This window comes from Bombyx mandarina, chromosome 18, assembly GCF_030267445.1.
Source record: "Bombyx mandarina strain Sakado chromosome 18, ASM3026744v2".
Taxonomy (NCBI): Eukaryota; Metazoa; Arthropoda; class Insecta; order Lepidoptera; family Bombycidae; genus Bombyx; species Bombyx mandarina.
In genome coordinates this window covers 11,341,452-11,367,506 of record NC_143224.1, presented here as the reverse complement: position 1 = coordinate 11,367,506, position 26,055 = coordinate 11,341,452, and the positions used below count along the sequence as shown (strand labels likewise).

The 26,055-nt window shown below is 36.8% G+C and overlaps 2 protein-coding genes across 3 annotated transcripts in view; one reads left to right on the top strand and one right to left on the bottom strand.

The window, feature by feature from the left end:
* The window catches only part of mlt (tubulin folding cofactor E like protein mlt), a 33,172-nt gene extending 23,338 nt beyond the window's left edge, over positions 1 to 9,834 (bottom strand). The window contains exon 1 of the mRNA XM_089735035.1: positions 9,553 to 9,834. The gene's annotated coding sequence lies outside the window, so the exon portion shown is untranslated. The remainder of the gene's footprint in view (positions 1 to 9,552) is intronic.
* A 2,247-nt stretch (positions 9,835 to 12,081) lies between these two features.
* Positions 12,082 to 24,406, top strand: LOC114242414 (persulfide dioxygenase ETHE1, mitochondrial). Of its 2 annotated transcripts, none has more exons than XM_089735038.1 (6): positions 12,082 to 12,232; positions 12,985 to 13,108; positions 19,833 to 19,977; positions 20,914 to 21,128; positions 22,569 to 22,839; positions 23,490 to 24,406. In XM_089735038.1, exons 2-6 carry the CDS (start codon positions 12,986 to 12,988, stop codon positions 23,528 to 23,530), a joined length of 795 nt encoding a protein of 264 aa, XP_089591164.1. In that variant the 5' UTR covers positions 12,082 to 12,232; position 12,985; the 3' UTR covers positions 23,531 to 24,406. The 2 variants fall into 2 exon arrangements, with proteins under 2 accessions (XP_089591164.1, XP_028029474.2); XM_028173673.2 differs by having other exon boundaries at positions 12,232 to 12,365.
* The last annotated feature ends 1,649 nt before the right edge of the window (positions 24,407 to 26,055 follow it).

The window sequence follows — 26,055 nt, the reverse complement described above, 5'->3', positions numbered from 1 at the left end:
AAAGCCTTTGTCCAGGCGTGAAGTACCGCTTCGCTCTGTTGAGGACTCCCAGCATTTTGGACGCCAACTTGGCTTTGCCTTCCAAATGACTCCGAAACTGGACATCGCTCGAAATGTCGACCCCAAGTATCCCAATACTCTCGGAAGGTTGCAGGGATACTATTTGACTGATACCTGAATCTCACTTACGACATTTTCAAGAAAAGCTTGCATATATACAAGTTCCGAACAACAACATTCGGACCGTCGGTCTACCGAGCAATTTCACCCGTTCGGTTGAAGATCTTCCCTTCGTCGTTATTTCCAAATTATGACAATGATACAAAATTATTGTTGTTTTACGTAATAATCCTATTAATACAATATTTGTGAGAATCAATGGTTCTTTGTTAAACTTTCACGATAACACTACTGGACATTGTGAAACTTCGCACAATGATACAACCTGGATTGACAAATAGAATACCTATGCATGTTAAATGACATGACCCAAGCAACGCCAGGTATATTCGCTTTAATAAATATACGACCGCTTGTTCGTTGGTTTGTAATATTACGTACCAACCGATCCACAAATCGACCGGCAGTCAGTTTATAGATTAGAGACTGACGCAAGCAGCTCTTTGTCTAAAACTATGAAAAAGCAAGATAAAAAAACCTTAAAATCAGTGTTAATTACATGGCAAATAGTTATTTTACAGACGTAGTTAATGACATGGTTGACATTTTACTCTACGAGGCAAGTAACTCGTTTTGCGACCGGTTGGGATTCGATTACAAAAATTGCCTTAAAATATGATTATTAATTGTTCTGTTGTAGTTTTAATAAGCCTCTTGATCAATTTGACTCCGATAATAATTTATATTTTGTTTAAGATATAATTATACTCTTCGCGTTTATTGTCTATAATTAAAAATTATCTGTCTGATCTGATCAAAACAAATGAACAAAGATACTGAAACTGGTTTACGATCGAAATTTAATCTTCGAGATATGCTTATTTATTTATGCTAAATAGTAACAGATAACTGATGCGTCTAATTAATCATTGTCGCTTTCATACCATGTTTTTTTTTGTTCAAATTTCTACTGAATGCTCGACCTAAAGGTTCAGAAAGCAATAGACCAATTATTCTAGATCAAATAATACTTTCCGCAATTTTGAACTTCTTTTGTTTAGCGTAGATGAGCGGAGGAGATCACACTTGATGGCACGACGACATTGAGGAGTAAGGTAGAAATCACAAATTGTTTTGATATATTTGAGTATGTGGAGATATAATAGAGCAGAATAATAGGCAATAACAACAGGTGGACAGGGCCCTTGGAGAGATTGGAGGAGAAGAGACCTCGGAAGAGAGCGATCAACTGGGCTTAACAAGGAAAACCACAAGGCCGATCTAGGAAGTTTTGAGAATGATGGAACCAAGAGATAGAGCGTAGAGGAAGGACAATGCACAAAGAGTTGTAGCGCCAACGAAATTAATAAATTTTAATATTTGTAGAAAGTAATTATGTCGGTAAGGTTTTGCTGTGGATTCATTGTAGATATTAACTAATACTCGTCGTTTATGATATATCCGTTAAGCGCTGGTAGTCAGTACCTATAGAGCGACCGACGGAATTAAACATGACATTAATTCGAACCTTGAGTCGCACGGAAAATTTATATTACATACATACGTGTATTTATAACAAAAAGGTTTAAGGGGCACCGCTGTAATTAGCGGCAATAGCGCGCTTTATTCATTTTCCAATGTATGGACGCACGCTTTAATTAATAATATTCATCTACTTAACATTTTATTTCTTGGTATTTATTACAAAAATTTGTTTACAAGCTCGTGATCCATCAGTGTGTTTAGTGCGAGTTTTTTAACGTATTCAATAGCGTTAAAGTTAACTCAAATTTGTATGGAGTTGTAACGCTTGCCTACGTTTGCCGCTAGGGGCGCTGTTCCAACTGCATACAAATTTGAGTTAACTTTTACGCTATCGAGAACGTTACAACTCGTACTAAGCACACTAATGTAAAGTAACACCCACAGATATTCTCGAGACAGGGGATACGAGTCTCGTTTGTATTGCCATAGTTACCCCGCCCTTTAAGCCGGCCAAACCGTCTGCTTAGCAATAAAAATAGGCAGGATAGCGGTCCTAATCCGTTCTGGTTCACGATACGCCCTATAAACCAGCAAATACAATCCATAATTACGTAAAACATCGGATACGAAATATAATCCAAAAACAAAACAAAAAAAAAACAATAATTGTTTTGTGTGAGGAAAAACAAATGACATCAGAAGAGATAAATTTGTTTTACGCGCTCGGTTTCAATACGTAATTCAGTTACATTCGCTGGATAACTCCGAAAGCGAGAGTTAACAAGGTCACAGCGCTTGTGCATCGTTGTTTATAATAAACACATCGCTTTTACGATTAACCTTCAAAACGATTGTAGTTTATTTCAAAGCGCTCAAACCGCCAAATACGAAAATATACTCAGCATTCGTTGAAACATCCCGCGAGCCAAATATCGTACGTTGATACGACGCCAAAGAAGCCTTCAGAACGTGTATATAACAATTGCTACTGTAAAAATATTTAGTCAAACGAAAAACGATGAAACAACGCGCACTTTTACGAGGCTTAGGGACCCCGGTAACCGTACTCGTCGAACTCGACAAAGAGTTCGCCGTGCAACCTAACCCATGAATCAGCTCGCTGAGTTTCGCGCCGGATCTTCTCAGCAAGTCGCGATTCCGATCCGGTAGTAGATTCATTTGCGAAGCAGCTGCTCTTGAGTTGTTAGGTCTCCTTCGGAGGCGCTCGAGTAGCTGTTAGCAAATCCCACCCCTTCTGGCTGAGCCTTTGCTCGCCCACCTGTCCTGGTGAAACTGGAAAGGCCTCCGGGCCAACAGTAATCCTTCAATCATAAAAAAAAACATTTACGAACAAAAGAAAATCCACAAATATTCTCTTTGGAATACGCTTTTATTAGTTTGATTCCTATCTATTGTAATGTAATTCAATGTAATTTTAAACAACTTCAAGAAGTCCGATTATCTTCAAATTTTGTACACGTTTCAAGGACAATAAGTTTATTAATTTGGCCTAATATCCTAATCAAGATAAGGATATAAAAATATTATTTTAATTTTTATTTGGGTTTGCTGTTAGATCATGTTTGTCTAGCTTCCAGCTGTAATTTTATTGTACTGGAAATAGAATATAATTAATGTCTTTGTCCACACATATGGCCACCATTTGGCGTCGAGCTGGCTTTGAAATAAATCACCGGCTTTTTCTGTGTCTTATGACACTGGATCTGATCTCGCGCTGACATGACGAAAACACAACATTACATACACATCTTTTCACAATCCAGTGCAACAAAGAGCTTGCAATACCACGCTCGCAATAGCAAGTAGTAACATAACGTTAGTTGCAATACCCGCGAGTATTCGTGAGTATGCAAACTATATTATGCGGATGACAACCGGAAGTTACACGCGGAACTAATTGACAAATGAATGTACTGAATTTATAACTCGCAGAGTATCGTCATTTCCTCATAGCGTATGGCTTTAACTAGGCTATTAAGTTTGATTAACTCAAGTTCACATCTTATTAGGTTTCATATTTCCACTATGAAACACTAATGATCTAAAAATAGAAAACGATTAGGAACTCTTCATCGTGGTGATGGTAGCAACTCTTCGTGGTGAATGGTTACCGTCGCCCATGATTATTATCAATGCCAGGGGCAGAACCAAGGCGCTATCATCTACCAATTATAAATTATGTTCGTAAGATTATCTTGAAAATGTCGATTCAGCGTTTTGCCAGATTTACTCTTATCCGCTTACAAACACTATTCCGTAATTCAGTTGTAAGATTTATGTATAGATTTTGTTCGTCCGTCCTTGTGATCACGATCAAAGTGCTCGTTTCCCTCAAAGCATACGCCAAAAGGAAATGTGTAAAGCTGACACCAAAAGTATTTTCAACACATTATATGGCACTAGCGGTAGGCAGCGGCTTGGCTCTGCCCCTGGCATTGCTGAAGTCCATGGGCGACGGCAACCACTCACCATCAGGTGGGCCGTATGCCCGTCTGCCTACAAAGGCAATAAAAAAAAATAAAAAAAAAACTAGCGACCCGCCCTCGCTTCGCTTCGGAAACTGTAATTTATTATTGATTTATCCACTATGTAATGGGTGTTATTATACATATAAACCTTACTCTTCAATCACTCTATCTATTAAAAAAAACCGCATCAAAATCCATTGCGTAGTTTTAAAGATTTAAGCATACATATATAGGGACAGAGAAAGCGACTATGTATTATACTATGTAGTGATAACAAATTTAATTAAGAGTTGCTATTAGTGATTAAAGATTGTGGGTCTGTGGCAATGTAAACTCCACAGTTCTTTGTTCCAGAGAGTCTAGACTTTAAAATGACTCTCTTGTGTGCCGTGCCCTATCACGAGTACAATGGAATCTTGAGACGGCAGAGGGTAGCATACCCTGTCGCGTCGGCGTCGACGAGGGCGAGGGCCAGACTACACCGACGTAAACACTCGTGATAAATAGCTCGCCATTTTAAAAATATCGTTGAAACGTGCTACGTGCGAGACAAAACAAATCGCAACTGTTTGGTCGTTGAAGATAAGGATATGGCGTGCAAATAACATACACGTGTCTGAAAAATAGTTTCTTCGACTTGTTTATAGAAATTCATAGATTGACCTTACTGATTAATTCATAGATTAAATTTATTGGTGGTAGGACCTATTGTGAGTCCACGCAGGTAGGTACCACCGCCTCCCTGCCTATTACTGCCGCGAAGCAGTAATGCGTTTCAGTTTGAAGGGCGGGGCAGCCGTTGTAAATATACTGAGACCTTAGAACTTTTATCTCAAGGTCGGTGGCGTATTTACGTTGTAGATGTCTATGGGCTCCAGTAACCACTTAACACCAGGTGGGCTGTGAGCTCGTCCACTCATCTAAGCAATAAAAAAAAAACATTTTTTTACATTAAGCGCTAATAACCTAATGTTTGGTTTTACAGGTCTTTGTAAACAGACCGTATTTATGTAAGACTTTCAATTGGATTAATTTGGATTTCCAGTTTAAAAAACTAATAAGGTACATTAAGCATGTTTCAGCATCGAATTATGTATGAGTCTGACTAATTTGTTATGTCCTTCAATTGCGGAATGGTTGCAAAAAAAAAAGACTACAGAATCCTGACGCTAGATAACAATACTGCGCAATATAATGTCCATGATTGGCCGGAATAGAAGATTAAAGGCATTGCGAATATGTCTTGTTAACACGTTTTTTATTAACTTGGTATGCACGTACAATGTTTTTTTTATGATTGAGAGATTACTGGTGACCCTGAGGCCTTTTCAATTTCACCACGACAGGTGGACGAGCATGGGCTCAGCCAGAAAGGAGGGCGCGTACAATTCCTGTTTATATGGAATGTTCGAACGCAATTTTATTTGACTTCAAAATGTACGATTAATTTGAAAATTTACACACGCATCAAGAACCGATAACAATATAATGATATTTTTACTTGGGTCTAATATGTATGTTAATCGGGATAAAAAAATACTTTAATTAGACTCACTATTAAAAGTGGCTTTTTTGTTTTAATATTATAGTTATTATTCACCTAGCATAGACCTGATATTGAAGTCTCAATCGCATTGATGCATCGGCTTTTACATGATTGGTCATCAAATGGGAAACATGAGCACGGACGTGACAGAAATCACTGTGAACTCACAGAATCTATACTAATATATAAATCTACAGTGGTTTTTACGGGTGTTCCGTTATAACTACTGAACCATGCATCCGATTGACTTGAAACTTGGTATCCATGTAGAAAATACATTTACTTAATGGATAGACTAATATTTATATGAGTGTTGGTCTCCCTAATAATAATGACAATAAATAATAATGTTTAATTTTAAATACCCAGCGAAGCGGGCGAGTACGGCTACTCTTATCTAAGTTTAGAAGTAAATCTGGACACTATTAACAAGAGGTTTTTTTTTATTGTTTGGATGGGTGAACGAGTTCACGGCCCACCTAGTGTATAATAAAATTAAAGATAGAAATTAGAGAAGGAACATTTAGATGATACTACTGCGGACTATGAGGAAGTAAGTAGCAAGTAGTAAGTACCTCAAGGCTGACAAACGATATTTCTTGTTTCTCTTTTGTGCGATCACTATCATCAATTATAAAGGCAATAACGATAAAACATACACACAATATCCTATATTACACAAACGTATATTTCGAAACAAAAAATTAAAGAAACAGAAACTTAGATTTTATCTTAGATGACCTAGTTGCTGTAGTTCCTTAAATTTTGTATACAAAAAAAGAACCTATACACATTATACCTATATACACATCGTTATGTAAGTATTTTGGTCCGAATTTATTATATCTGTTACATATTTTGTTTATTTTTATTGTAATAATGTTGATACATATCAAATAGATTTAATATTTTTGTATGAAAACTAGAATTGTTAATGAGTTTTTGGTATCGGAAACGATTAGCGAAGATTTAGCCTCTTTTGAAAATTTCAGTATTTTAATACTGCACTATTTGATCGTCTCTTTAGACTCCGTCTACTGTCGGTCTACTGAGTCAACAGATCTTTGTCAAAGTTATTGTGTTAAGAGTCTGGGTGTATTTATTTTTTACTAGTTATGTTACTAGTACCCGTAACATAGGAAAATATATTACAGTAGATTGTGAATTGCAATCACAACAGTTACCCTAAACTTGTCCAATTTAAATATGAATTTATTTATGAAAAATTCGGCAAACTTCAATGAGGCCCGCGTCATATTTTAAAATATCAAAAGATCCGACTCTTGATCGCATTCATTAAACAAAGGGATTTTTTTAGGTCACAGCACCGCGCGTCTTAGGATCTGTGTAAATCGAGTTGTGAGAATCTCGAAGGTCGACTTGCAGATAAAGCGTATGACGTAAAGGGCTTCACGTGTCGGTGAATTTACAGGAGCTTTTCGAATAAACATCGGGCAACTAAGGGCCATGAAAAAGATTTTTCAAAGAAGTCAATTTCAAATGTCACTCATGTCCTTTAAATGTAATTTGGATTTACTTTTTTTTTGACACAGATTGTTATAGTAAAAATAAATTTGACAATCATCGTCTGTGACAGAGAAAGCTGTAAAGTACTCAAAACGTAGGAATCAATAAATGACAATTAAAAAAAACACGAGAATAAACCGTAAAAGTAAGTTTGAGTATTAAACGGTAGGCAGCGGCTTGGCTCTGTCCCTGGCATTGCTGAAGTCCATGGACGACGGTAACCACTCACCGTCAGGTGGGCCGTATGCTCGTCTGCCTACAGGGGCAATAAAAAAAAATAAAAAAAAGTAATTTTAATAATATTTACGAGTCGCGAAAACCGAAGAAAAAATACTACACGCATATTTATTTAGTTACCGATACTAGTACATATTTAATAGCATATTAGATATCAGTAACAGATGTATCGCGTATAAAGACGGATGGATTAATTGATGGTGATTTTAAATAACGATTTGACATTGATTACTAGTTTATTTCCATTACATTTATCGGAGCTAGGACATAAGGACTAGGCTAGGCTACCCGCATGGGTAGTTTATCAGCGTCCTATCCCTTTTCTGCAGCGTGCATTTCGGTATGTTGATCGAAACAGCTGTTATATGAGTACTTTACAATTTAGACATCGACTTCATGTCATATTCACGTTGTGATGTCTATGGTTGGTCCTAACACCAGGTAAGCTGTAAGTTAATCGACTCATCTATGTATGTAAAAATGTATTTAATCTATTGTCAAACTCGTCAATGGTTTTATTTAATGAGAAACATAAATATATCGATTACACACTTGTACCTAAATATTTACTAGTTATTTTAAGCACTAATAAATTTTATTTTGTCTTTCGATAGACGGCCTCCTGACTTCCTTGTCGATTTAATGTTTAGTTATTCTGTTTACTGTATGTACAAGATATTCCGCGTTGGATTTTCGGTCGAAGTCAATACTTATGCTAAGAGCCTATGTCTATAAGAATATTTGGTGGTAAATGGACGTATGTATTCCTATCCCGTATCACAACATAGTATAAAACAAAGTCGCTTTCTCTGTCCCAATATCTTTCGGTCCCTATGTATGCTTAAATCTTTAAAACTACGCAACGGATTTTGATGCGTTTTTTTTTTAATAGATAGAGTGATTTAAGAGGAAGGTTTATATCTATAATAACATCCATTAAATAGTGAAGAAATCAATAATAAATTACAGTTTCCGAAGCGAAGCAAGGGCGGGTCGCTAGTATTTCCATATAACTCAATGTCAAAGTTTTTAAACTTTAACCTAACGGGCCAAACGTGTCCGATTAACAGCGTGATAAGTTTAAAATGTACGTAATTTGTTTTATACTTGTTCAGATTTAAAAGCTATTGGCTAAAATTGTATATCTGTGACAAAAACGATAGATAAATTTATGTAGTTTTTACACGATTCGGGGTTTTCTACGATTTTTGTGATATTGCTAGTGCGATATTACTATAACTCTACTACTATAGTGTAGTAAAGGCAGTCAACGAAAAAAGAATTAATTTAAAATTTTGATTTACAATATTTTTATAATGTTGGTAAGGGTAACATTGTATGTATTGTCCTATGCGAATTTTGTTAAAGTAGGTCACGGACATTTGAATACCACATAAATTAGATAATTGTAAATTTATTTTTATACATGTGTTAGATACGCATTCTTTGTTTTAAGAGATTAGATAAACTCAAACGCAGGAGTTCCAAAGAAACGAAAACCTAATACATTGCAGCGTATTTTCAAGATATTCAAAATTAATTATATATCCTAAATAACATTATATTCGACTCGTAATTTACGAGACAACTCTTTTACTTTAACAGATAACGAAATTCTAAATTTGAAAGACAAGCCCGCAATCACATTTTTTTTTACAAATAAGTTGCGCTTTTTTCTGTTTATTAAAAATACAAACTATTACCACTGCTATCACTACTACTAAAATTGATTTAAATGTCATCATATTATTCATTTTATCGTGAAATGAAACTCAACACACTAATTTATTTACCTTAAAAAAAATACGTATTATTATTTAAGTTAAGTAATTGTACTATCAGAGATCACTCGAATCTGTGCGACTGCGAATGAATGAATTAAATTTTGTTTTTGCATTATCGTGTATTATATTTTATTGTATTTATCATTCCACATTTAAATACACGTTTAATGATTTATTGTTGTTTTATAAATTTGGTAATAAATATGAGTTTATTTTATTATATTATAGAACATAGGTATTTTTAAAGTTTAAATGACATTATGTTATTATAATAATATGAAATCTTAATGCTTCGTAAAGACAATGTCAATATACATATAAATCTTTTGTCTCGTTAAAACTTGTACGAATTAAAAATACTGACCTTTAATTAAGAATCACTGGAAACAAAGAGTTTTTTTCTGAACATAAATTCAATACTTAAACTGTTCGGATTGAAGTCGTATAAAATTTTCACTGTTTCTATTTTTCTTCATAAACAGCTGATCACTTTTTTTTCTAAATGCGCCATCAAAGATTTCCATACGGTCTCCAAAACGCACTGAATGAAACAATATGACGTTATAATGTTTACATCAATACATTGCACAGACGCAGAACCTGTTTTCACTCACACCGTCTCATATTAGTACACATGTAAAGTATGTGTTTACGTGTATACGTTTACTGTTTACATCAGATGAAAATTTCTAAGTGTGAGTTTGAGGGTGGGGATCGAGAACGGCAGGTCAGTGACGTCGTCCAATCTAATTTGCAAAAAAGAAACAGAGCGATATGTTCCCCGTGTGCTAGTTGAAATAGCAATAAAACAAACAGCAGGCTCGAAATCTACAGCGCAGAATATTGTAGCATCAATGTGTGCGTACCGATAGTCGATTGTTTTTAATAGGTTTTCAGAAAATTATCGTAAAGTCGTAAAGTTTGAAATTGGGGTTTTTATGATAAAGTATAAAGTCATCTTTTCACACAAGGTATCATAATGTAAATTTTTTTTATTAGTATTTTCACCTTTAGTTGAGACAATAAACAAAACTTTAGGTGGATTTAAATTGAGTTTAACTAGAATGCATTTCAAAGCAGCGTATATATGCAACAAAAAAATAAGATTGTTTGTATTTGTCTAAATATACTCTTGAATTGGAATAAACTAAATGAAGCGCTTACCTGTTATTTTTTATTTTAAAAGTATTGTCAAATCATGGAAATATAGTGGACATACTATTAATTTAGCAAGTTATTGTTTGTGTCTTGTGTCTGATTCAAAAAGAATGAAATTTTCACGTGTTTGATTTATAGCTAGGATTGAAGGAAAAGTCTTTTCCAGCCAGTGTTTGATGTTTTCATTTTAGTCGATTTACTTTGGCATCACTAGAGAAGAGGCGCTGCATGAATCGATAATCTATTTTAATAAGAACTAAAATAAAATTTCTCCAAGACCATGAGGCAATTTGTAAATCTGAATAGTTTATTTTTGGATCAGTAGGATATCGCCGGACTTCTGCCTGCGCGGTGCAGATTGAGGCGGGTATGTCGGACATGAACCGACTGATACACTTCTTAGCCCACTAAGTTTCTCGCCGGATCTGCTCAAGTCTTACTAAGGCTAGTGTTAGTAAATTCACTCATGTTGAGCCTGTGAGCTCATCCCAGACATAGCTGGAATAGCCCCTTAGGTAAAAAGCGAACAGATAGGAAAATAACAATACACCTTTGTCACTCAAAAACATGTCTGAACCAGAAATTAAACTGTAATTATCCAGGGCAGACTGTGAGTGTAAGGTGATGGTGTAAGGTGATGGTGTCGGTGCGTGGCGTAATCTGCCGCAACCCAAATTCAAGTATTACGTTTTCATTAAACGACTACCTATTGATTACATCGACACAGAAGTCTCATTTCTGTCGGATGTTCATTATGTGCTCTATGTTATATCTCCCTTACATTCACGCTAGTACATCAAGAACTTCTATCACACATAACTATCATATATTGTGATAGATATGATTAAACGATTTTGGACACAAATTACAATGATTTTTTTTCCTACTCCGCTTGGAGCTCAAGGGGCTATTCCATCTACGCGCGGTCGAGTAGTAGTAGGTTAGTTCACAGGTTCAGTCTGAGAGAATTTGCTAGCACTAGCCTTAATAGTGTTTCGCAGAACAATAAATGTAAATGTGGTATTTTTGGATTTATTTGAGACAATTATAAGCCCGACGCTGACAACTATTGAATCGTGATTGAATCGCAAAAGTACGGCTGTCATGCTGAAAAAAAGGAGATTAAAGCTCTGCCATAGAGCTCTGCGCTACGTATAGATTATCCACGTATTTGTGATACTCAAATGTACATGTAGAAGGTAATTGTATTCTTTGATGTATAGGTACGGTGACCATTATTTTTGAATCCAAAACAGGACAAAAAGTAAAAAAAAATTTAATACGTTTATTAACACCAGATCGGTTATTACTAAAACAATAACCATTTAATATGGCGCATATTCCGTTGAAACCGAGTGACCTGGACCTAACTGTTAGTATTGCACATGCCATGTTTTACGCTATGCTATTAAAGTATGTACCGAGAGGGCTGGTGGTCGTGGCGCCGACGACTGCCAGTCCGGCGTCCCGAGGGGGAGGGTGATGGGAGAGATGTGCTCCGCACTAAACGCTTCACTTTCCAAATGCTATTAAAGTAGGATAGTTATTAATTTTACATGACATTTGGCGATCGATGTTTACACTAGTCATCTAGTCTACTCTGTGTGTAGTTGTGTACATACTCTAATGTACGCAGAAAAAATATTATTAATCGATTATTTGCGAACTTATTATACATTTATACTGTATTTTTATATTCAATTCTAAATAAAATTTGAGTATATATCTTTTTTTTTAAAAAGACAGTGTCTTGTACAACAACCAGTACCATAGATTATATACTTATTATATACAATATACTAACTAAACAAACAGTGAATTTATTTATTGAATTCCAGTGCCTTGTTCGATTTATAAGTAAAAACCTATATCTACTGTACATAAAGGTACGTACTAAATTATGTAGTTACGGTACTGATAAGAAAATTTTTTTGTAAAGCAATTTTCATAAGCATTACGTGGCTGAAAATTAAACTATGTTTTGATTTTGAAAGCAGAAGATATTTTAAACGTCTTAAAGTAAGTTTTTATTGTTTTTACCTGTTAAATGATATGTTGTGTATTTTTATAAAAAATTGCGATAATAAACATAGGCAACTGAACACAAAAAATAATAGATAAAATTTTTAATTTCCCAAAAAATAATTGAAAAAATGCAACGTTTTTACTCACGTTACAGTTTTTATTGCATTAATAATAATAAGGCTAAGACTTCTGTTTTTGAAAAACAAAAACTTTATTACCAAGTTTCATACAAAAAGTTAATAATTACTAGTACTCTCGTAATCATTTACATGTCCACTACAAGAGAGAAATGGCAGATAGCTGATTTTACTTTCTTCTTTAAAATGGTGCAGGAGGTTGAACATTCAGGTTGAACATTCATGTTGAACATTCATGTTAATCCATTTATTTCAGTAATGCACATCCACAATGTCTCAAAAAAGCCAAAACTCTGCTTAGCCATTAACTGTAAATGGGTTATGAATTCATTCATTCTAAAGGCAAATATTTTATGCACTGATGCCATGGATATCTTTCATATTTTATTTATTAAACAGTGATATTTATGGTAATGTTGGATCAAAAATAGTTAAAGAAATAGCTATAGTAATTCAATATCTTTCTAATCTTTTAGAATGTTGCAATCATTGGTGTTTGGTGGACGGAGGGCGGCTGATAGATACAAACTTTCAAATTTATTATTTCATGTCAGAACTATGTCAGCAGTACATAAAGACACCACTTTCTTTTTCAGACAGGTTTGTATTAATATCTTATTAATTAAATAATGTAATTACTGGTGGTAGGACCCTGCCTATTTCTGCAGTGAAACAGTAATGCGTTTCGGTTTGAAGGGTGATGCAGCCGCTGTAACTATACTGAGACCTTAGAACTCATATCTCAAGGTGGGTGGCGGCTTTTACTCTGTAGATGTCTATGGGCTCCAGTAACCACTTTACACTGGGTGGGCTGTGAGCTTGTCCTCCCATCTATGCAATAAAAATAAAAATAATTTACATTACAGAAGAGAAATGCTGCGAATATAAACAGTCAGTTTTATGATCTTTCAATTGTAAATGAGCAAAAGTTTTGCCATAATCTAATTAAAAAGTCTAGTAATTTGTCATATGCAATAGATGTCAATTCCATTAATCGATTGACAAACTCAAGGGCTAACTGGTATTAATATTACTAGAGGTTATAAAAACAATTTAAATTTGGCAGCAGACCCACTTTGTAACATGCTCAGTTTAATTGTACAAAAGAAAGGAGACTTCTCTGAGGGTTTGATGGTTAGCACATGCGAACGATTTTTCCTTTTAATTTTTAATTGTTTGTATTTTTGGTTATATTTTTTGCTGCCTATATCTATCTGTGTTTGTTCTTCTTGTTGTAATTGTCAAATTTTGTGTGAAGCCATAAGGTAAGTTTTCATTTATTTAATCTCGCATAGTCAATGCGGGCCGATCATGGAGGTTGACGATCGACCCCCTGGCCGTCCCCCAGATCCTAGTTTAACCTGGAACGATGAGGGACAACATCCTCAGGGTGATTTTACATACTCACCAGTCCTTACTGTACCATTAACTAGTTTCGAGTCGATTGAAGCACATCATCGTAAGCGAGCTCTCGAAACCAACAATGATAATGATCTTGCTTTGTCTACTTCCAAACAACAACGACCGTTAGCACCTAATAAGTATAGCCGCGAACGCTATTCTGCGAGGGATGTGGCTCCATTTTTGGTCCATGTTACTCGTATAGAATCTGACCCGAAATCGGGAACTACCCTCCACCCCATTAAGTTTGGACAGATGATGATCAAACTTAATATTAAAAATGTTCTTCCTGATGGAGTCAAAAAAATAGGTCGGAATAGGATTGCTGTCCAGTTTAAATCTCCAGAGGATGCAAACTCATTTTTGGCCAACAAAGAATTGTTAGAAAATGGATACTCCTCATTAATCCCGACTTATAATATCACTAGGATGGGTATTATTAAGGGTGTGCCTAATGACTGGTCAGAAGAAGAGATAGCTTTAAATATTAAGACACCATCTGGTTGTGGCGGAATACTGAAGGTGAGACGCATTAATCACAAAGTTATTACTGATGGGGTACCAGAATGGAAACCTACTTCCTCTGTGGTTCTTACATTTGATGGTCAGACCCTCCCAAAACGTGTCTTTTGCTGCTTCAATTCCCTCCCTGTAGATATATATTATTTCCCTACTGTACAATGCTTTGGATGCTGTAAATTCGGTCATACAAAAACTCAATGTCGCTCAAAGCCCCGCTGTTTCCGCTGTGGTGATGAACACTTTGGTGAGAACTGCACTAAAGAGGACCCAACTTGCTTTTATTGCTCTGGACCTCACTGTGCTAATAGCAAGCAATGCCCTGAATACCAGAGACAAAAAAATATTAAAGTTGCTATGGCCCAGAACAACATCTCATATGCAGAAGCATCCAAAACATTCCCTACTGTGTCAAAGTCCTTTGCTGATGTTTCAGCATCAGTCCCTCCCACAACTCATATTATTCCTTCAGCCCCCTCGTCCTTACGTTTCCATCCTCAGACTTCCTCTTCCTCCTACAGAAAAACGATCCTCCAGAAGCCTAAAAGTCATGCCCCTCACGTCCCGGGCTATGATCAAAGAACCCATAGAGCTATTACTAATTCCTACTCTTTTTCTCCCTCTAATAATGGCTGCGCTCTCAGTAAAAATTCTTCTCCTTCTGAAGATATTCCCTCTAGTGAAATCTTCTCTCTAATTAAACTACTAGCTTCTCTTTTAACTAAAATTAACCTACCTGACCACGTTGCCAATGACATAATTGACACTATTTTTTCCCACCATAATGGATCTAAATCTCTTGCAGTGGAATGCCAGGAGCGCCCTCCCAAAAAAACATGACTTTCTCCATTTAATCAATTTATATAATCCCGCAATCTTTGCAATTTCTGAGACGTGGCTCTTGCCACATCTCCCATTTCACATCCCAGGTTATAGCACCTACCGTGATGATCGTGATGACGGGTATGGTGGTGCTGCTATACTGGTCAACAATGTCTTCCCTTCTTCTTCTCTTTCTCTTCCTCCTCATGGAGCCGAGATTAATGCCATTGGTGTTAACATCATTGGTATTAATTTTATCTCCATTTATTTCCCTCCTTCTGTCCCTATATGTATTCCTTTCCTAAGAAATTTATGTATTTTATTGAACCCAATTATTCTTATGGGAGATTTTAATTGTCATCACTTCTTGTGGGGATCTGACCATTGTGACGCTTCAGGTACATATTTGGCAGAGCTAATAGATGAAATAGGGTTATACGTCCTTAACGATGGATCAGCCACTAGACTCCCTAGACCGGGTCAAAGCAGAAGTTGTGTGGACCTAACACTGTGTTCATCCACTCTAGTAAATTCCCTAGACTGGAAACGTCTTAATTTAACATACGGTAGTGATCATTACCCTATTTGTTCTACCTTTTCCAATAGGTCTCTCCCCAGCAAAAATAGAACTCCCTTATTGCAGTATCGCATTACTGACGCCAGGTGGGACATTTACCAACAGAATCTAGATAAAAGAATCCTTTCCTTTCCCCAAATCTCTTTTGACAATTTGGATGCTTGTTTGAGTTTGTATTCAGATTCCATTTCAGCTGCTGCAGATCTGAGTATTCCCTTGAAAAATTCATCTTTGGGAAAATTATCTTCTCCTCCCTGGTGGGACAGAGAATGCACAGACCTTATTAAATCCCGGAAGGAAGCTGAATTTAATTACATCAAGAATATGACCCTCTCCAACCTTCGGGAATTTAACAGAATAGTGGCTAAATCCAAGCGCACATTCAAGAAAAAAAAGTATGAGAGTTGGAAAAAATTTTGTTCCTCTCTTTCACCTTCATCCCCGTCTTCCCTAGTCTGGCAAAATTATAAAAAATTTAGACGCGGATGCTTCCCTCAAAATTCTCCCAATATCTCACGGAGCATCGCCCTACAATTCATTAACAGATTGGCTCCTGCCTATGCTCCTCTTGTTGATGAATGTCCCTCATTGGCAATTAATATGCTCGCTGTTGATCCTTTAGACGAACCTTTCTCCATAAATGAGCTAAATTCTGTACTTAAATATGTCCAGGACTCATCTCCTGGCTTAGATGGCTTTCCCTACTCGTTTTACAAAATGTCTGGTCAACATAGTCGTCAGTTCCTTCTAAATTTAATAAATACATGTTTTAATTTTGGTTATATCCCTGACGCTTGGAAATCTCAATTAATCATCCCTATTCTGAAGCCAGGCAAATCTCCTGATAATCCTGATCACTACCGTCCTATTGCACTCTCCCCTGTAATTGGTAAGATCCTTGAACATTTAATTAAAAATAGGTTGGAGTGGTATGTGGAAAGTAAGGGAATGATAGCAGACTCTCAGTTTGGATTCCGAAAGGGGTTCAGTACCTTAGATAGCATCGGCACCTTTATTTCTGATACGCGAATTGCCTTCAGTGAAAACCGGTCGGTTGTGGCCTGTTTCCTAGACATTTCATCTGCATACGACAATGTTCTTCTTTCCGTGCTCAGAAGTAAATTACGTGAGCTGAGTGTTCCGGTAAAGATACAACGTTGCATATGTAATTTTCTGGCAGGCCGTACTGTTAGCGTACACATCCCTGGTGATCTTGTCCACACATCCAGGCTGCTCTGGAGGGGTCTCCCCCAGGGTTCGGTGTTGAGTCCCTTGCTGTACAACATTTATACATCTGATTTGCATAGGTCACTCAACATCGGATGCCATATTTTACAATATGCAGATGACCTGTGCATATATACAGCTGTCCCATCCATAGTTGACGCTGGCATATCCATGCAAATATCCCTCAATTCTCTGAATCATTGGCTTTCTGCTCATGGACTCCAATTGTCAGCCTCTAAGAGCTCTGTTGTGGTTTTCTCTCGTAAACGAGTTATACCAGATGTACATCTAGAAATTGAAGGATCTCCCATCAAGGTCGAAGATAATGTGAAATTTCTCGGCGTCGTCTTGGACTCTAGACTATCCGGTATCGCACATTTTAATTACACAATTAGTAAATGTGAGAGAAATATTAATATGTTGCGGGCTCTTGCGGGTGTTTGGTGGGGTGCCCATCCTATCACATTAAAACTCATTTATAATGCTACAATAAGAAGTTTATTGGATTATGGCTCTTTCTTATTAGACCCTTGCAACAAAACAGCATTAGCAAAATTGGATGCCATTCAATCAAAGTCTCTCCGCATTATATTGGGTTGTATGAAGTCCAGCCCAAGCAATGCCCTGCAGGTGGAGAGTGCCGACCCACCTCTTATCCTTCGCAGGCAGTATCTTGCAGATAGGTTTATAATTAAAGCATACTTCCATAAAAACCATATGATACTGCCAAAACTCATCCACCTAGATAGATTATATGGGAACGTAGATTACTGGAAGTATAAGGATCCCCCACTTATTTTGAATTCTTTTAGGAAGATCCGTATGATTGAGGAAAGAACTCATGTCCAGCAGTGTAATAGATTCCCCATGTATGACTCTCCAATTGAAGTTTTAAGCTTCATACCAAATCATATTGCGTCCATTGACTTGGACAAGGAAACTGTTGAGGCCAATACACAATTCTTGTCCATAGTTGAGTCCAGGTGGCGAGATTATCACAGGTTTTTTACTGATGCTTCGAAACTTTCATCTCATAGTGGGACGGGTGTCTCAGTTTATTACCAAAATTCCAACATTTTCCTTCAATTCCGGTGCCCTCCGGAAACATCTGTGTTTTCTGGGGAATGCATTGGTATTTTAGAAGCCTGTCAGTTTGTTTTTTCCCATAGCACTATTACAAGGGCAGTTATTTTTTCAGACTCTAGAAGTGCCCTGGACGCTATCGTCAAAAACCCTTTCAGGGATAAACTCCACAGTTCAATAATCTCTGAAATTAAAAATTGTTTGTTTTCATGCTCGAAAAAGCAGATCGACATTATCTTGGTATGGATTCCTGGCCACTCTGGCATCAGAGGTAATGAGATTGCTGATTCATTGGCCAAAGCTGCAATCTCCAGCAGCCTAGCCGACCTAAAACATCACTCTGTCCAAACTTATGATTTACTCCATCTTGCTAAGTCTAATTTAAGTAAGTCATGGCAAGCCTACTGGACAGAGTCCAGTAAGACGAAGGGAGGCTTATATGCTTCAATCCAACCCACCGTTCCTACAAAACCATGGTTTTTTAAATTCAAAAAGATTTCCAAACCTGTTATATCTGTGCTCTGTAGAGTTCGTTTAGGTCATTGCTGTTCTCCGGTATTTCTACATAAAATTAGAATACGTGACAATTCGTTGTGTGAATGTGGTTTGGACGACGGCAGTATAGATCACATTTTCCTCAATTGTCGCTTGAACAACTCACTCATATGGGACCAAGTTATTAGCGAACTGAAAATTCAACGGCCGGTAAATGTCCGTCACCTCCTCTCACTATTCCCAGACTCCCGTATTATAAATGCTTTTATTAAGTTTATAACTACTAACTCTATAAAATTATAATTATATGTAGTGCATTATTCTCTGTACATAATCTTTATTATAATATGTAAGTTTATAGTAACATTAAATTTGTGTTAGTCCCAGGCAACATTATTATTTCCAAAATGGGATACTTTTCATAATAAAAAGTGTATTTAAATAGCTCGACAATGTTCCATGTGTAGCCATAACACGACACTGGCAGAAATTGCTGAAAGTAGCAGCAGATTGCCATTATATAAAAAAAAAAAAAAAAAAAATTGTACAAAAGCTGTTTCACTCTAAGAGACGGAATATCCTGTCTGATGGGCACTACAATATACCATACCACTGGTTAGTATGGTATTGAAAGGTAGAGAGGTAATACAATTCATAACTGAGTTTTGTTTTTGTTTTGAAAGATATCACAAATAAATTGTGCAATCTTAAAATAACAAACTGCAAAGAACTTGAAAATTAATATCGATATCTTGGTCTTAAGTCATCAGCCAACAAGTGCTTACTCTATATAATTTATTGCCTTGTGTAATGGTAATTGAAATAAAAACAAACTTAGGAAAGTAGTTGTAATCTAAATTATCAGTTATCAGAGACCGATAAATATATTATATGATAATAATCAAAGTCCATAAACTTTTACCTAGATATATGAGCAATATCATAATTCCTTCAAGCACTTAACCAAAGGTTGCGGGCTTCTGTTGTGCTCTCAAGAAGGCAAACTGTCTGTAAAATCTATCATTGATAAATATTTATACCAGACTTTCTTTTTAGAGCCTCATATGTACATCCTCCTAAAAGGTATAGATGTTAAAATAAAACACTAAAATTGTTTTTCAATTAGAGGAAAAAATAATATCTCCATTCTGTTTAAATTTGGAACTCAATTAATATAAATGGCCTAACTTTTTTTTCTAGTTATTTGATACAGTGAGTAGCACATATACATATTTACTTGGAGATAAGAAGACTGGTGAAGCGGTCCTCATAGATCCAGTTTTAGAACACGCCGAGAGGGATGCTAAGTTAATACAGGAACTTGGCTTTAAACTCATTTATGCTAGTGGGTATTGCAGATAATTTTCTAAACTAAAAAAAGTTTTTCCTGTGACTTTAAAAAGTGCTTTTTCTCCTAACTACGCCGAAAGTTCGGCTTTCGTCCCGCTGTACAGGGAAGAAAGTCTAACTTTTCCTCCCTGGGTACTGATAAGTGCGCATGCGCGTTAGTGTCTACGTCTGCTCTCACGCACCTAAAATTCTCCGCCATTGTGCTCGGGTAATTTGCAATATTGTGTTTAGTGTAAAAGTGAAATAAACAAAAGGCAATAAAATTTAATAGTGAAGTATTAAACAAAGATGAGTTCATCAGACAGTTCTTATTCAATTAGTAGTAGTTTATTTGAAAATTAAAAACAGTTAAATTGTTTTTTTTTATGAGTGGGGGGCTCTGCCCCTCCACCTCCCGCCAGGGCTTCGCCCCTGGCCCCCGCCTCGGCACTCCACGGGTGTTAAGTTTTTTACAATGTCGAACTTTCGGCCTGGTAGGAGAAAAAATAGTATGTGCACCGCGAGAAAAAAGTAGGACATCTCATCCAGCGTGTTTACCAATTTTACACGCGGGGGGAAATGTCTAACTTTTGTCCCTTGGTGCACAATGTACTATAGTTAGTGTAGTTTGTGTTCCAATGATGCCACATGCATTTAAATAAAATTGCAATATTGATTCGACATTATGGTACAAAAGATAAAAATCACTACCAGCGCCATCTATCGGGCGCTAACGTGACTATGTTCGTCAGAGTGACCTTATAGCCCTTTTTAAGTGTGTAAAGCTCCATTTTTTATGTTAATTGTGTTTCGGTGTGCAATAAAGTATGTTGTCTCTCTCTCTCTCTCTCTCTCTCTCTAATAGTAGTGATTTGTCCACGTCTATTAATTTCAGCATGGCATCTGATGGCATTGACTCTGATCAGCTAAATTGTTTTTTTTTTAATTTCAGTGAACACACACATGCACGCCGACCATATAACCGGCACTGGGAAGCTGAAGTCACTCGTACCGGGTACTAAAAGCGTCATAGGCAAGGATTCGGGTGCCCAAGCCGATATCCACCTGCTCGACGGTGACCTGGTGCGGTTCGGGAGCCACGAACTCCTCGCTGCTGCGACTCCGGGCCACACTAATGGATGCTTGACTTACATATGTCACGAACAGGTGAACTATTTTACTGATGTAGCTTGGTAGCTATGCTATTGGCCTTTGAAATGTGGTGCTGGAGAAAAATGCTACAGATTCCATGGAACGCCTTTCGCACCAACGTGTCTATTCTGAGAAAGCTTCATATCAAAACTAGACTTTCCACTATATGCCTTCGCAGCGTGCTGAAATTCTTCGGACGTATTGCTCGTAAAGAGGGTCACAATCTACAACAGCTGATGGTGACAGGAAAGGTAGATGGCAAACGTCCCAGAGGACGCAGTCCCACGAGATGGTCGGACCAAATACGATCTTCCTAAACATCAACTTCCACAATGCCCTTCATGAAGCTAAGGATCGCAGCAGATGGAGGGAAACTGATGCAGCGGGGGAGTCACAATCCTCAGTAATGAGGAAAATGACGCGAGGAAGAGCCCGGCTGCTCACGGCCTGTCTTTAGGTTACTAGAGCTCAGTAGCATCACGATGACCTTGAGCCTCAATCGTAGCGAAACTGAAGCGCCAGTCAGAAAAGGTCTCACTCAAATCAAAATAATATTCAATGTTAATGGTATTTTGCTTTTAAAATAGGCTATAGGCAACACACAAGTTCCAATCGGAGTCGGTAGAGACTTAATAAATATATTGCTGTTGCCGTTACCTAGAACAACTTTGTGTTATGTAGGTAGTGTCAATGACTTTTTTATCGAATAACTAGCTGACCCGGCAGACGTTCGTAGTGCCTCAATCGACAAATAAAAGACCTAAACTTTTGTATAAAAACTTAAACAAACAAAAACACATCAAAGGAAAAACAAAATTGTTATTTTTATTTAATTCCGAGCATTTTCATATTTATCTAACTTTTTAAACCTTCTCTGGACTTCCACAAATAATTCAAGACCAAAACTAGCCAAATCGGTATAGCCGTTCTCGAGTTTTAGCGAGACTAACGAACAGCAATTCATTATTATATATATAGATTTTCCCTGCCTATTCACTGGTAACCTAAGAGGGTTTGTGAGCTCACCTGCTCAACCTGAGAGAATTAGTTAACACTAGTCCCAGCAAGAGCAGTACTTCACAGAATATACCACCGCATCGTAATCGCGACCCACTGAAAAGATCCGACGATCGGTGGCCTGTGTCTATCTATTCTAATATATAATAAATCTACAGTGGTTTTTACGGATGTTCCGTTATAACTACTGAACCATGCATCCGATTGGCTTGAAACTTGGTATCCATGTAGAAAATACATGTACTTAATGGATATTTATGTGACTGTAGGACTCCCTACACCAGTTGCGGGGGCGTTAATGATGAGAATTTTTTGTGGGGGTGAGAAATAATAATGTTAATTTTAAATGCCAAGCGAAGCAGACGGGTACAGCTAGTGTGTTTATAAAATACAATTAATATTCTTAGTTCACTAATGTCTACCCTTGTTTCTTTCTAGTCATTGGCGTTCACTGGTGACACCCTCTTGATCCGGGGTTGCGGCCGCACCGACTTCCAGGAGGGTAACTCTGAGACCCTCTACAAATCGGTCCACAATAGAATATTCACGTTGCCCGACGAGTACGTGCTATATCCCGCGCACGATTACCGAGGGCAGACAGCGACCTCTGTGGCCGAGGAGAAGAAATACAATCCCAGATTGACGAAGTCGCTTGCCGAGTTCGTTGAGATCATGGATAATTTGAATTTGCCGTATCCGAAAATGATAAGTGAGTGTATATTGTTTGTTTTTGGAATAGAGATCGGTACGATCTTGTTTAATCGGCTTTGATTATTTTGATCAAACAACTTAATAGTCACATATAATAACTCTATCGATTCATTGTTACTTTAGAGATTATAGGTAAATACACTTACTGATGGTAGGACCTCTTGTGAGTCCGCGCGGGTAGGTACCACTATCCAGCCTATTTCTGCCGTGAAGCAGTAATGCGTTTTGGTTTGAAGGGTGGGGCAGCCGTTGTAACTATACTGAGACCTTAGAACTTATATCTCAAGGTGGGTGGCGCATTTACATTGTAGATGTCTATGGGCTCCAGTAGCTGGCTTAACACCAAGTGGCCTGTGAGCTCGTCCATCAACCTAAGAAAAAAAAAAATAAAAAAAAAATATTGTAGCCGTGTTGTGAGCTTTTTTTAAAATATTTTATTGCCTGGCAACAGCACCTTTAAGCCGGTCGAGAGACCACGAAAACTGTAAAAAAAAAAGATATATATATAGTCAGTATTTGGTACCAATAACACAGGGAATCCTAATTTGGGCCCGGATGACCGGGTGTGATTTCTTCTCAGTTAATGTTTATTATTTATTATAATAAATTCAATGGATATAATACTATTAATGAATATATTACTTACAGATAAAGCGGTGCCGGCGAACCGTGTTTGCGGATTATTTTGAAGCTAAATAATACAGAATAATACAGCAGACAAAATTAAGAGAAAAAAATCAACAGATTAAATTTTATATTTTCTGTATTCTTCTGAGAATCATTCGGTTTGAAAAATAATTTGAAAAGTAATTTAATAAATTGTTTGTGGTATAAGTATAAAATGATAATTAATGTCTGTGATAAAGTAATTATGTGATTTAGCAATTAAATTATGCTTTTTTTTTTGTTAAAGTAATTTCTATATTAAATTTGAGACAATGTACAAACGGAAATTAGACTCTCTTTTTTTGTATAATCTAAAATGTAATTTGTATTGTTTCATGTGTATTTGTTTAGTTTATTATATGACTGTCGCTAAATGCATAAAAAATACTTAAACTTATTACAAACTATTAGCGCGCCACCTGTCGGCCTCTATGTTAATTGTATTGCGATAACAAATACATAATTCAACGCTTGAAAGGCAAACGTGACTAAACGACAATAACTGCTTTGTACATAAATGATAGGCAATAACCGTATTCGATGCGCAAAAAATATATATTTCTAGGTCTATTAAAATCATTTCAATCCTACAGTTAGATTCGTTAAAATATGTTTTTTTTCAGGTATTTCAACTTTAAATTAGTCTACTGTAAAGTTCACGCATTGTCGCTTAGTCACGTTTGCCTTTCAAGCGTCGGTTATAAATTTTGTAAATAAAAAAGACATTTTAAAGTTAGCGAACATTTAATGGTACTGTTTTGTTGAACATATATATAAATTATTGAATTTATTTACTCATGTAAGTATAATACAAAAGTAGAATTAAGTGAATTGCGATATATTAACAGAATTATCATTTTAATGTCGTTATTTTCTGAAATAAACGATATAAAAATTAATTGAGTTGATAATTTTTTTATTTTTTATATATCTTTTTTATTGTTTAGATGGGTGGACGAGCTCACAGCCCACCTGATCTTAAGTGGTAACCGGAGCCGATAGACATCTACAATATAAATGCCGCTACCCACCCACTGAGACATGAGTTCTAAGGTCTCACTTTTAACAGTACAACGGCTGCCCCGTCCTTCAAACCGAAACGCATTACTGCTTCACGGCAGAAATAGGCAGCCATATTTTATTTTAAAAAGTCATTATGATGTAATTATAAGTTAACAGTAAAATGTTCGATTTTTAAAGTAGTACCTAGGTTTTAGAAATGCAAAAACAAGTATGTAAATGTTAATTGCTATAATATATTACCTCTATTTTTTTCTTCTAATTAACCCCTAAGGAATTTGTGAATTCTCTAGAGCTACGTCTTCCTGCAGATGCTGTGCTTTTTCAAGATTTGCAGCCAAATTTTCGGATTAAGTGGTTTTCTGAGCTCATCGCTGAGAGAACGATAATACGCAGTTTGGGACATGCGTTTGAAATCTCAATTGTATAATAGCTATCCCTCCCTTCAAAATGGCACGCGTGATTGCTTCGTGGCTGAAGTAGGCGGGATGGTGTTACACCATCAGGTTTACTATACTTAACCAGTAATAATAAGCTAAACAAAATATTTAGTTTTACAAACATTAGTACAGATAACAAAATATTATTATTATCTGTGTCGCCATTTGTCAGTAGTGGGAACTAACGATAGTTTTGCTTGGCATTTTATGAGCGCCTTTACGACGCAGGTCGGGAGGTCAGGGCGGCAAGTGTAACTCAAATGTCGGCGCCTATGGGAATAGTATCTAAAGGCTATTCGTAGCGCGGTTAGAATATAATTATCTTTAGTAGATGATGAATACGTGTCTGGTCCGTCATCTTTTTGAAGTAAACGAATGCAGGCGAACTTTAAGCTTTTCGTAATTTGTCATCATCGGTTAGGGTCGTATCTCTAACAGGAGATTGACTATCAAGTGGCTCCTTAAATCAATATTAGATATATTACTGGCGGTAGGTATGTACCTTAGTTTGAATTGATTTACAATTCTGGGACCTTTTTTTCTAATCTAAGCTGATGGTGGCCTTGAGAGGCTATGCCAGCGTAAACTAACGTGTAGGTGAGCTCTCGGGCTCTAACCTAGGGGCGTTGCTGACAATAGCCCTAGCAAGAGCAGTGCTTCGCAGAATCTACCACCGGATCGGAAACGCGGTCCATTGAGAAGACCCGGCGAGAAACTCTGGGCTGTGTTATGATAACTATGGGTTAGGGGAGGACCAATTGTAGGCTTGACGCCTACTCGAGAGTTAGATGATCGGATAATCACGACAAAAATTTGCGATTAGTTTCAATTGTAATGCGAGGTACATTGACCCTTGGAGTCTAGAGGTTATATAGCTTTTTATATTGTTATACAATCATCTATTGTTTGTAGAAGGTATAGTAAGTATATTTTTTTACCATCACACTTCCCGCCACCAGAGCAGATTTCATCGATACTACCTGGAACCGCTGCGTTCGTCGAAAGTACGTTTCTAGATCTCTTTTTTGCCACGTACCTACTATCCGGCTCTGGAATGAACTTGCCTCTACGGTGTTTTTTGAGCGCTT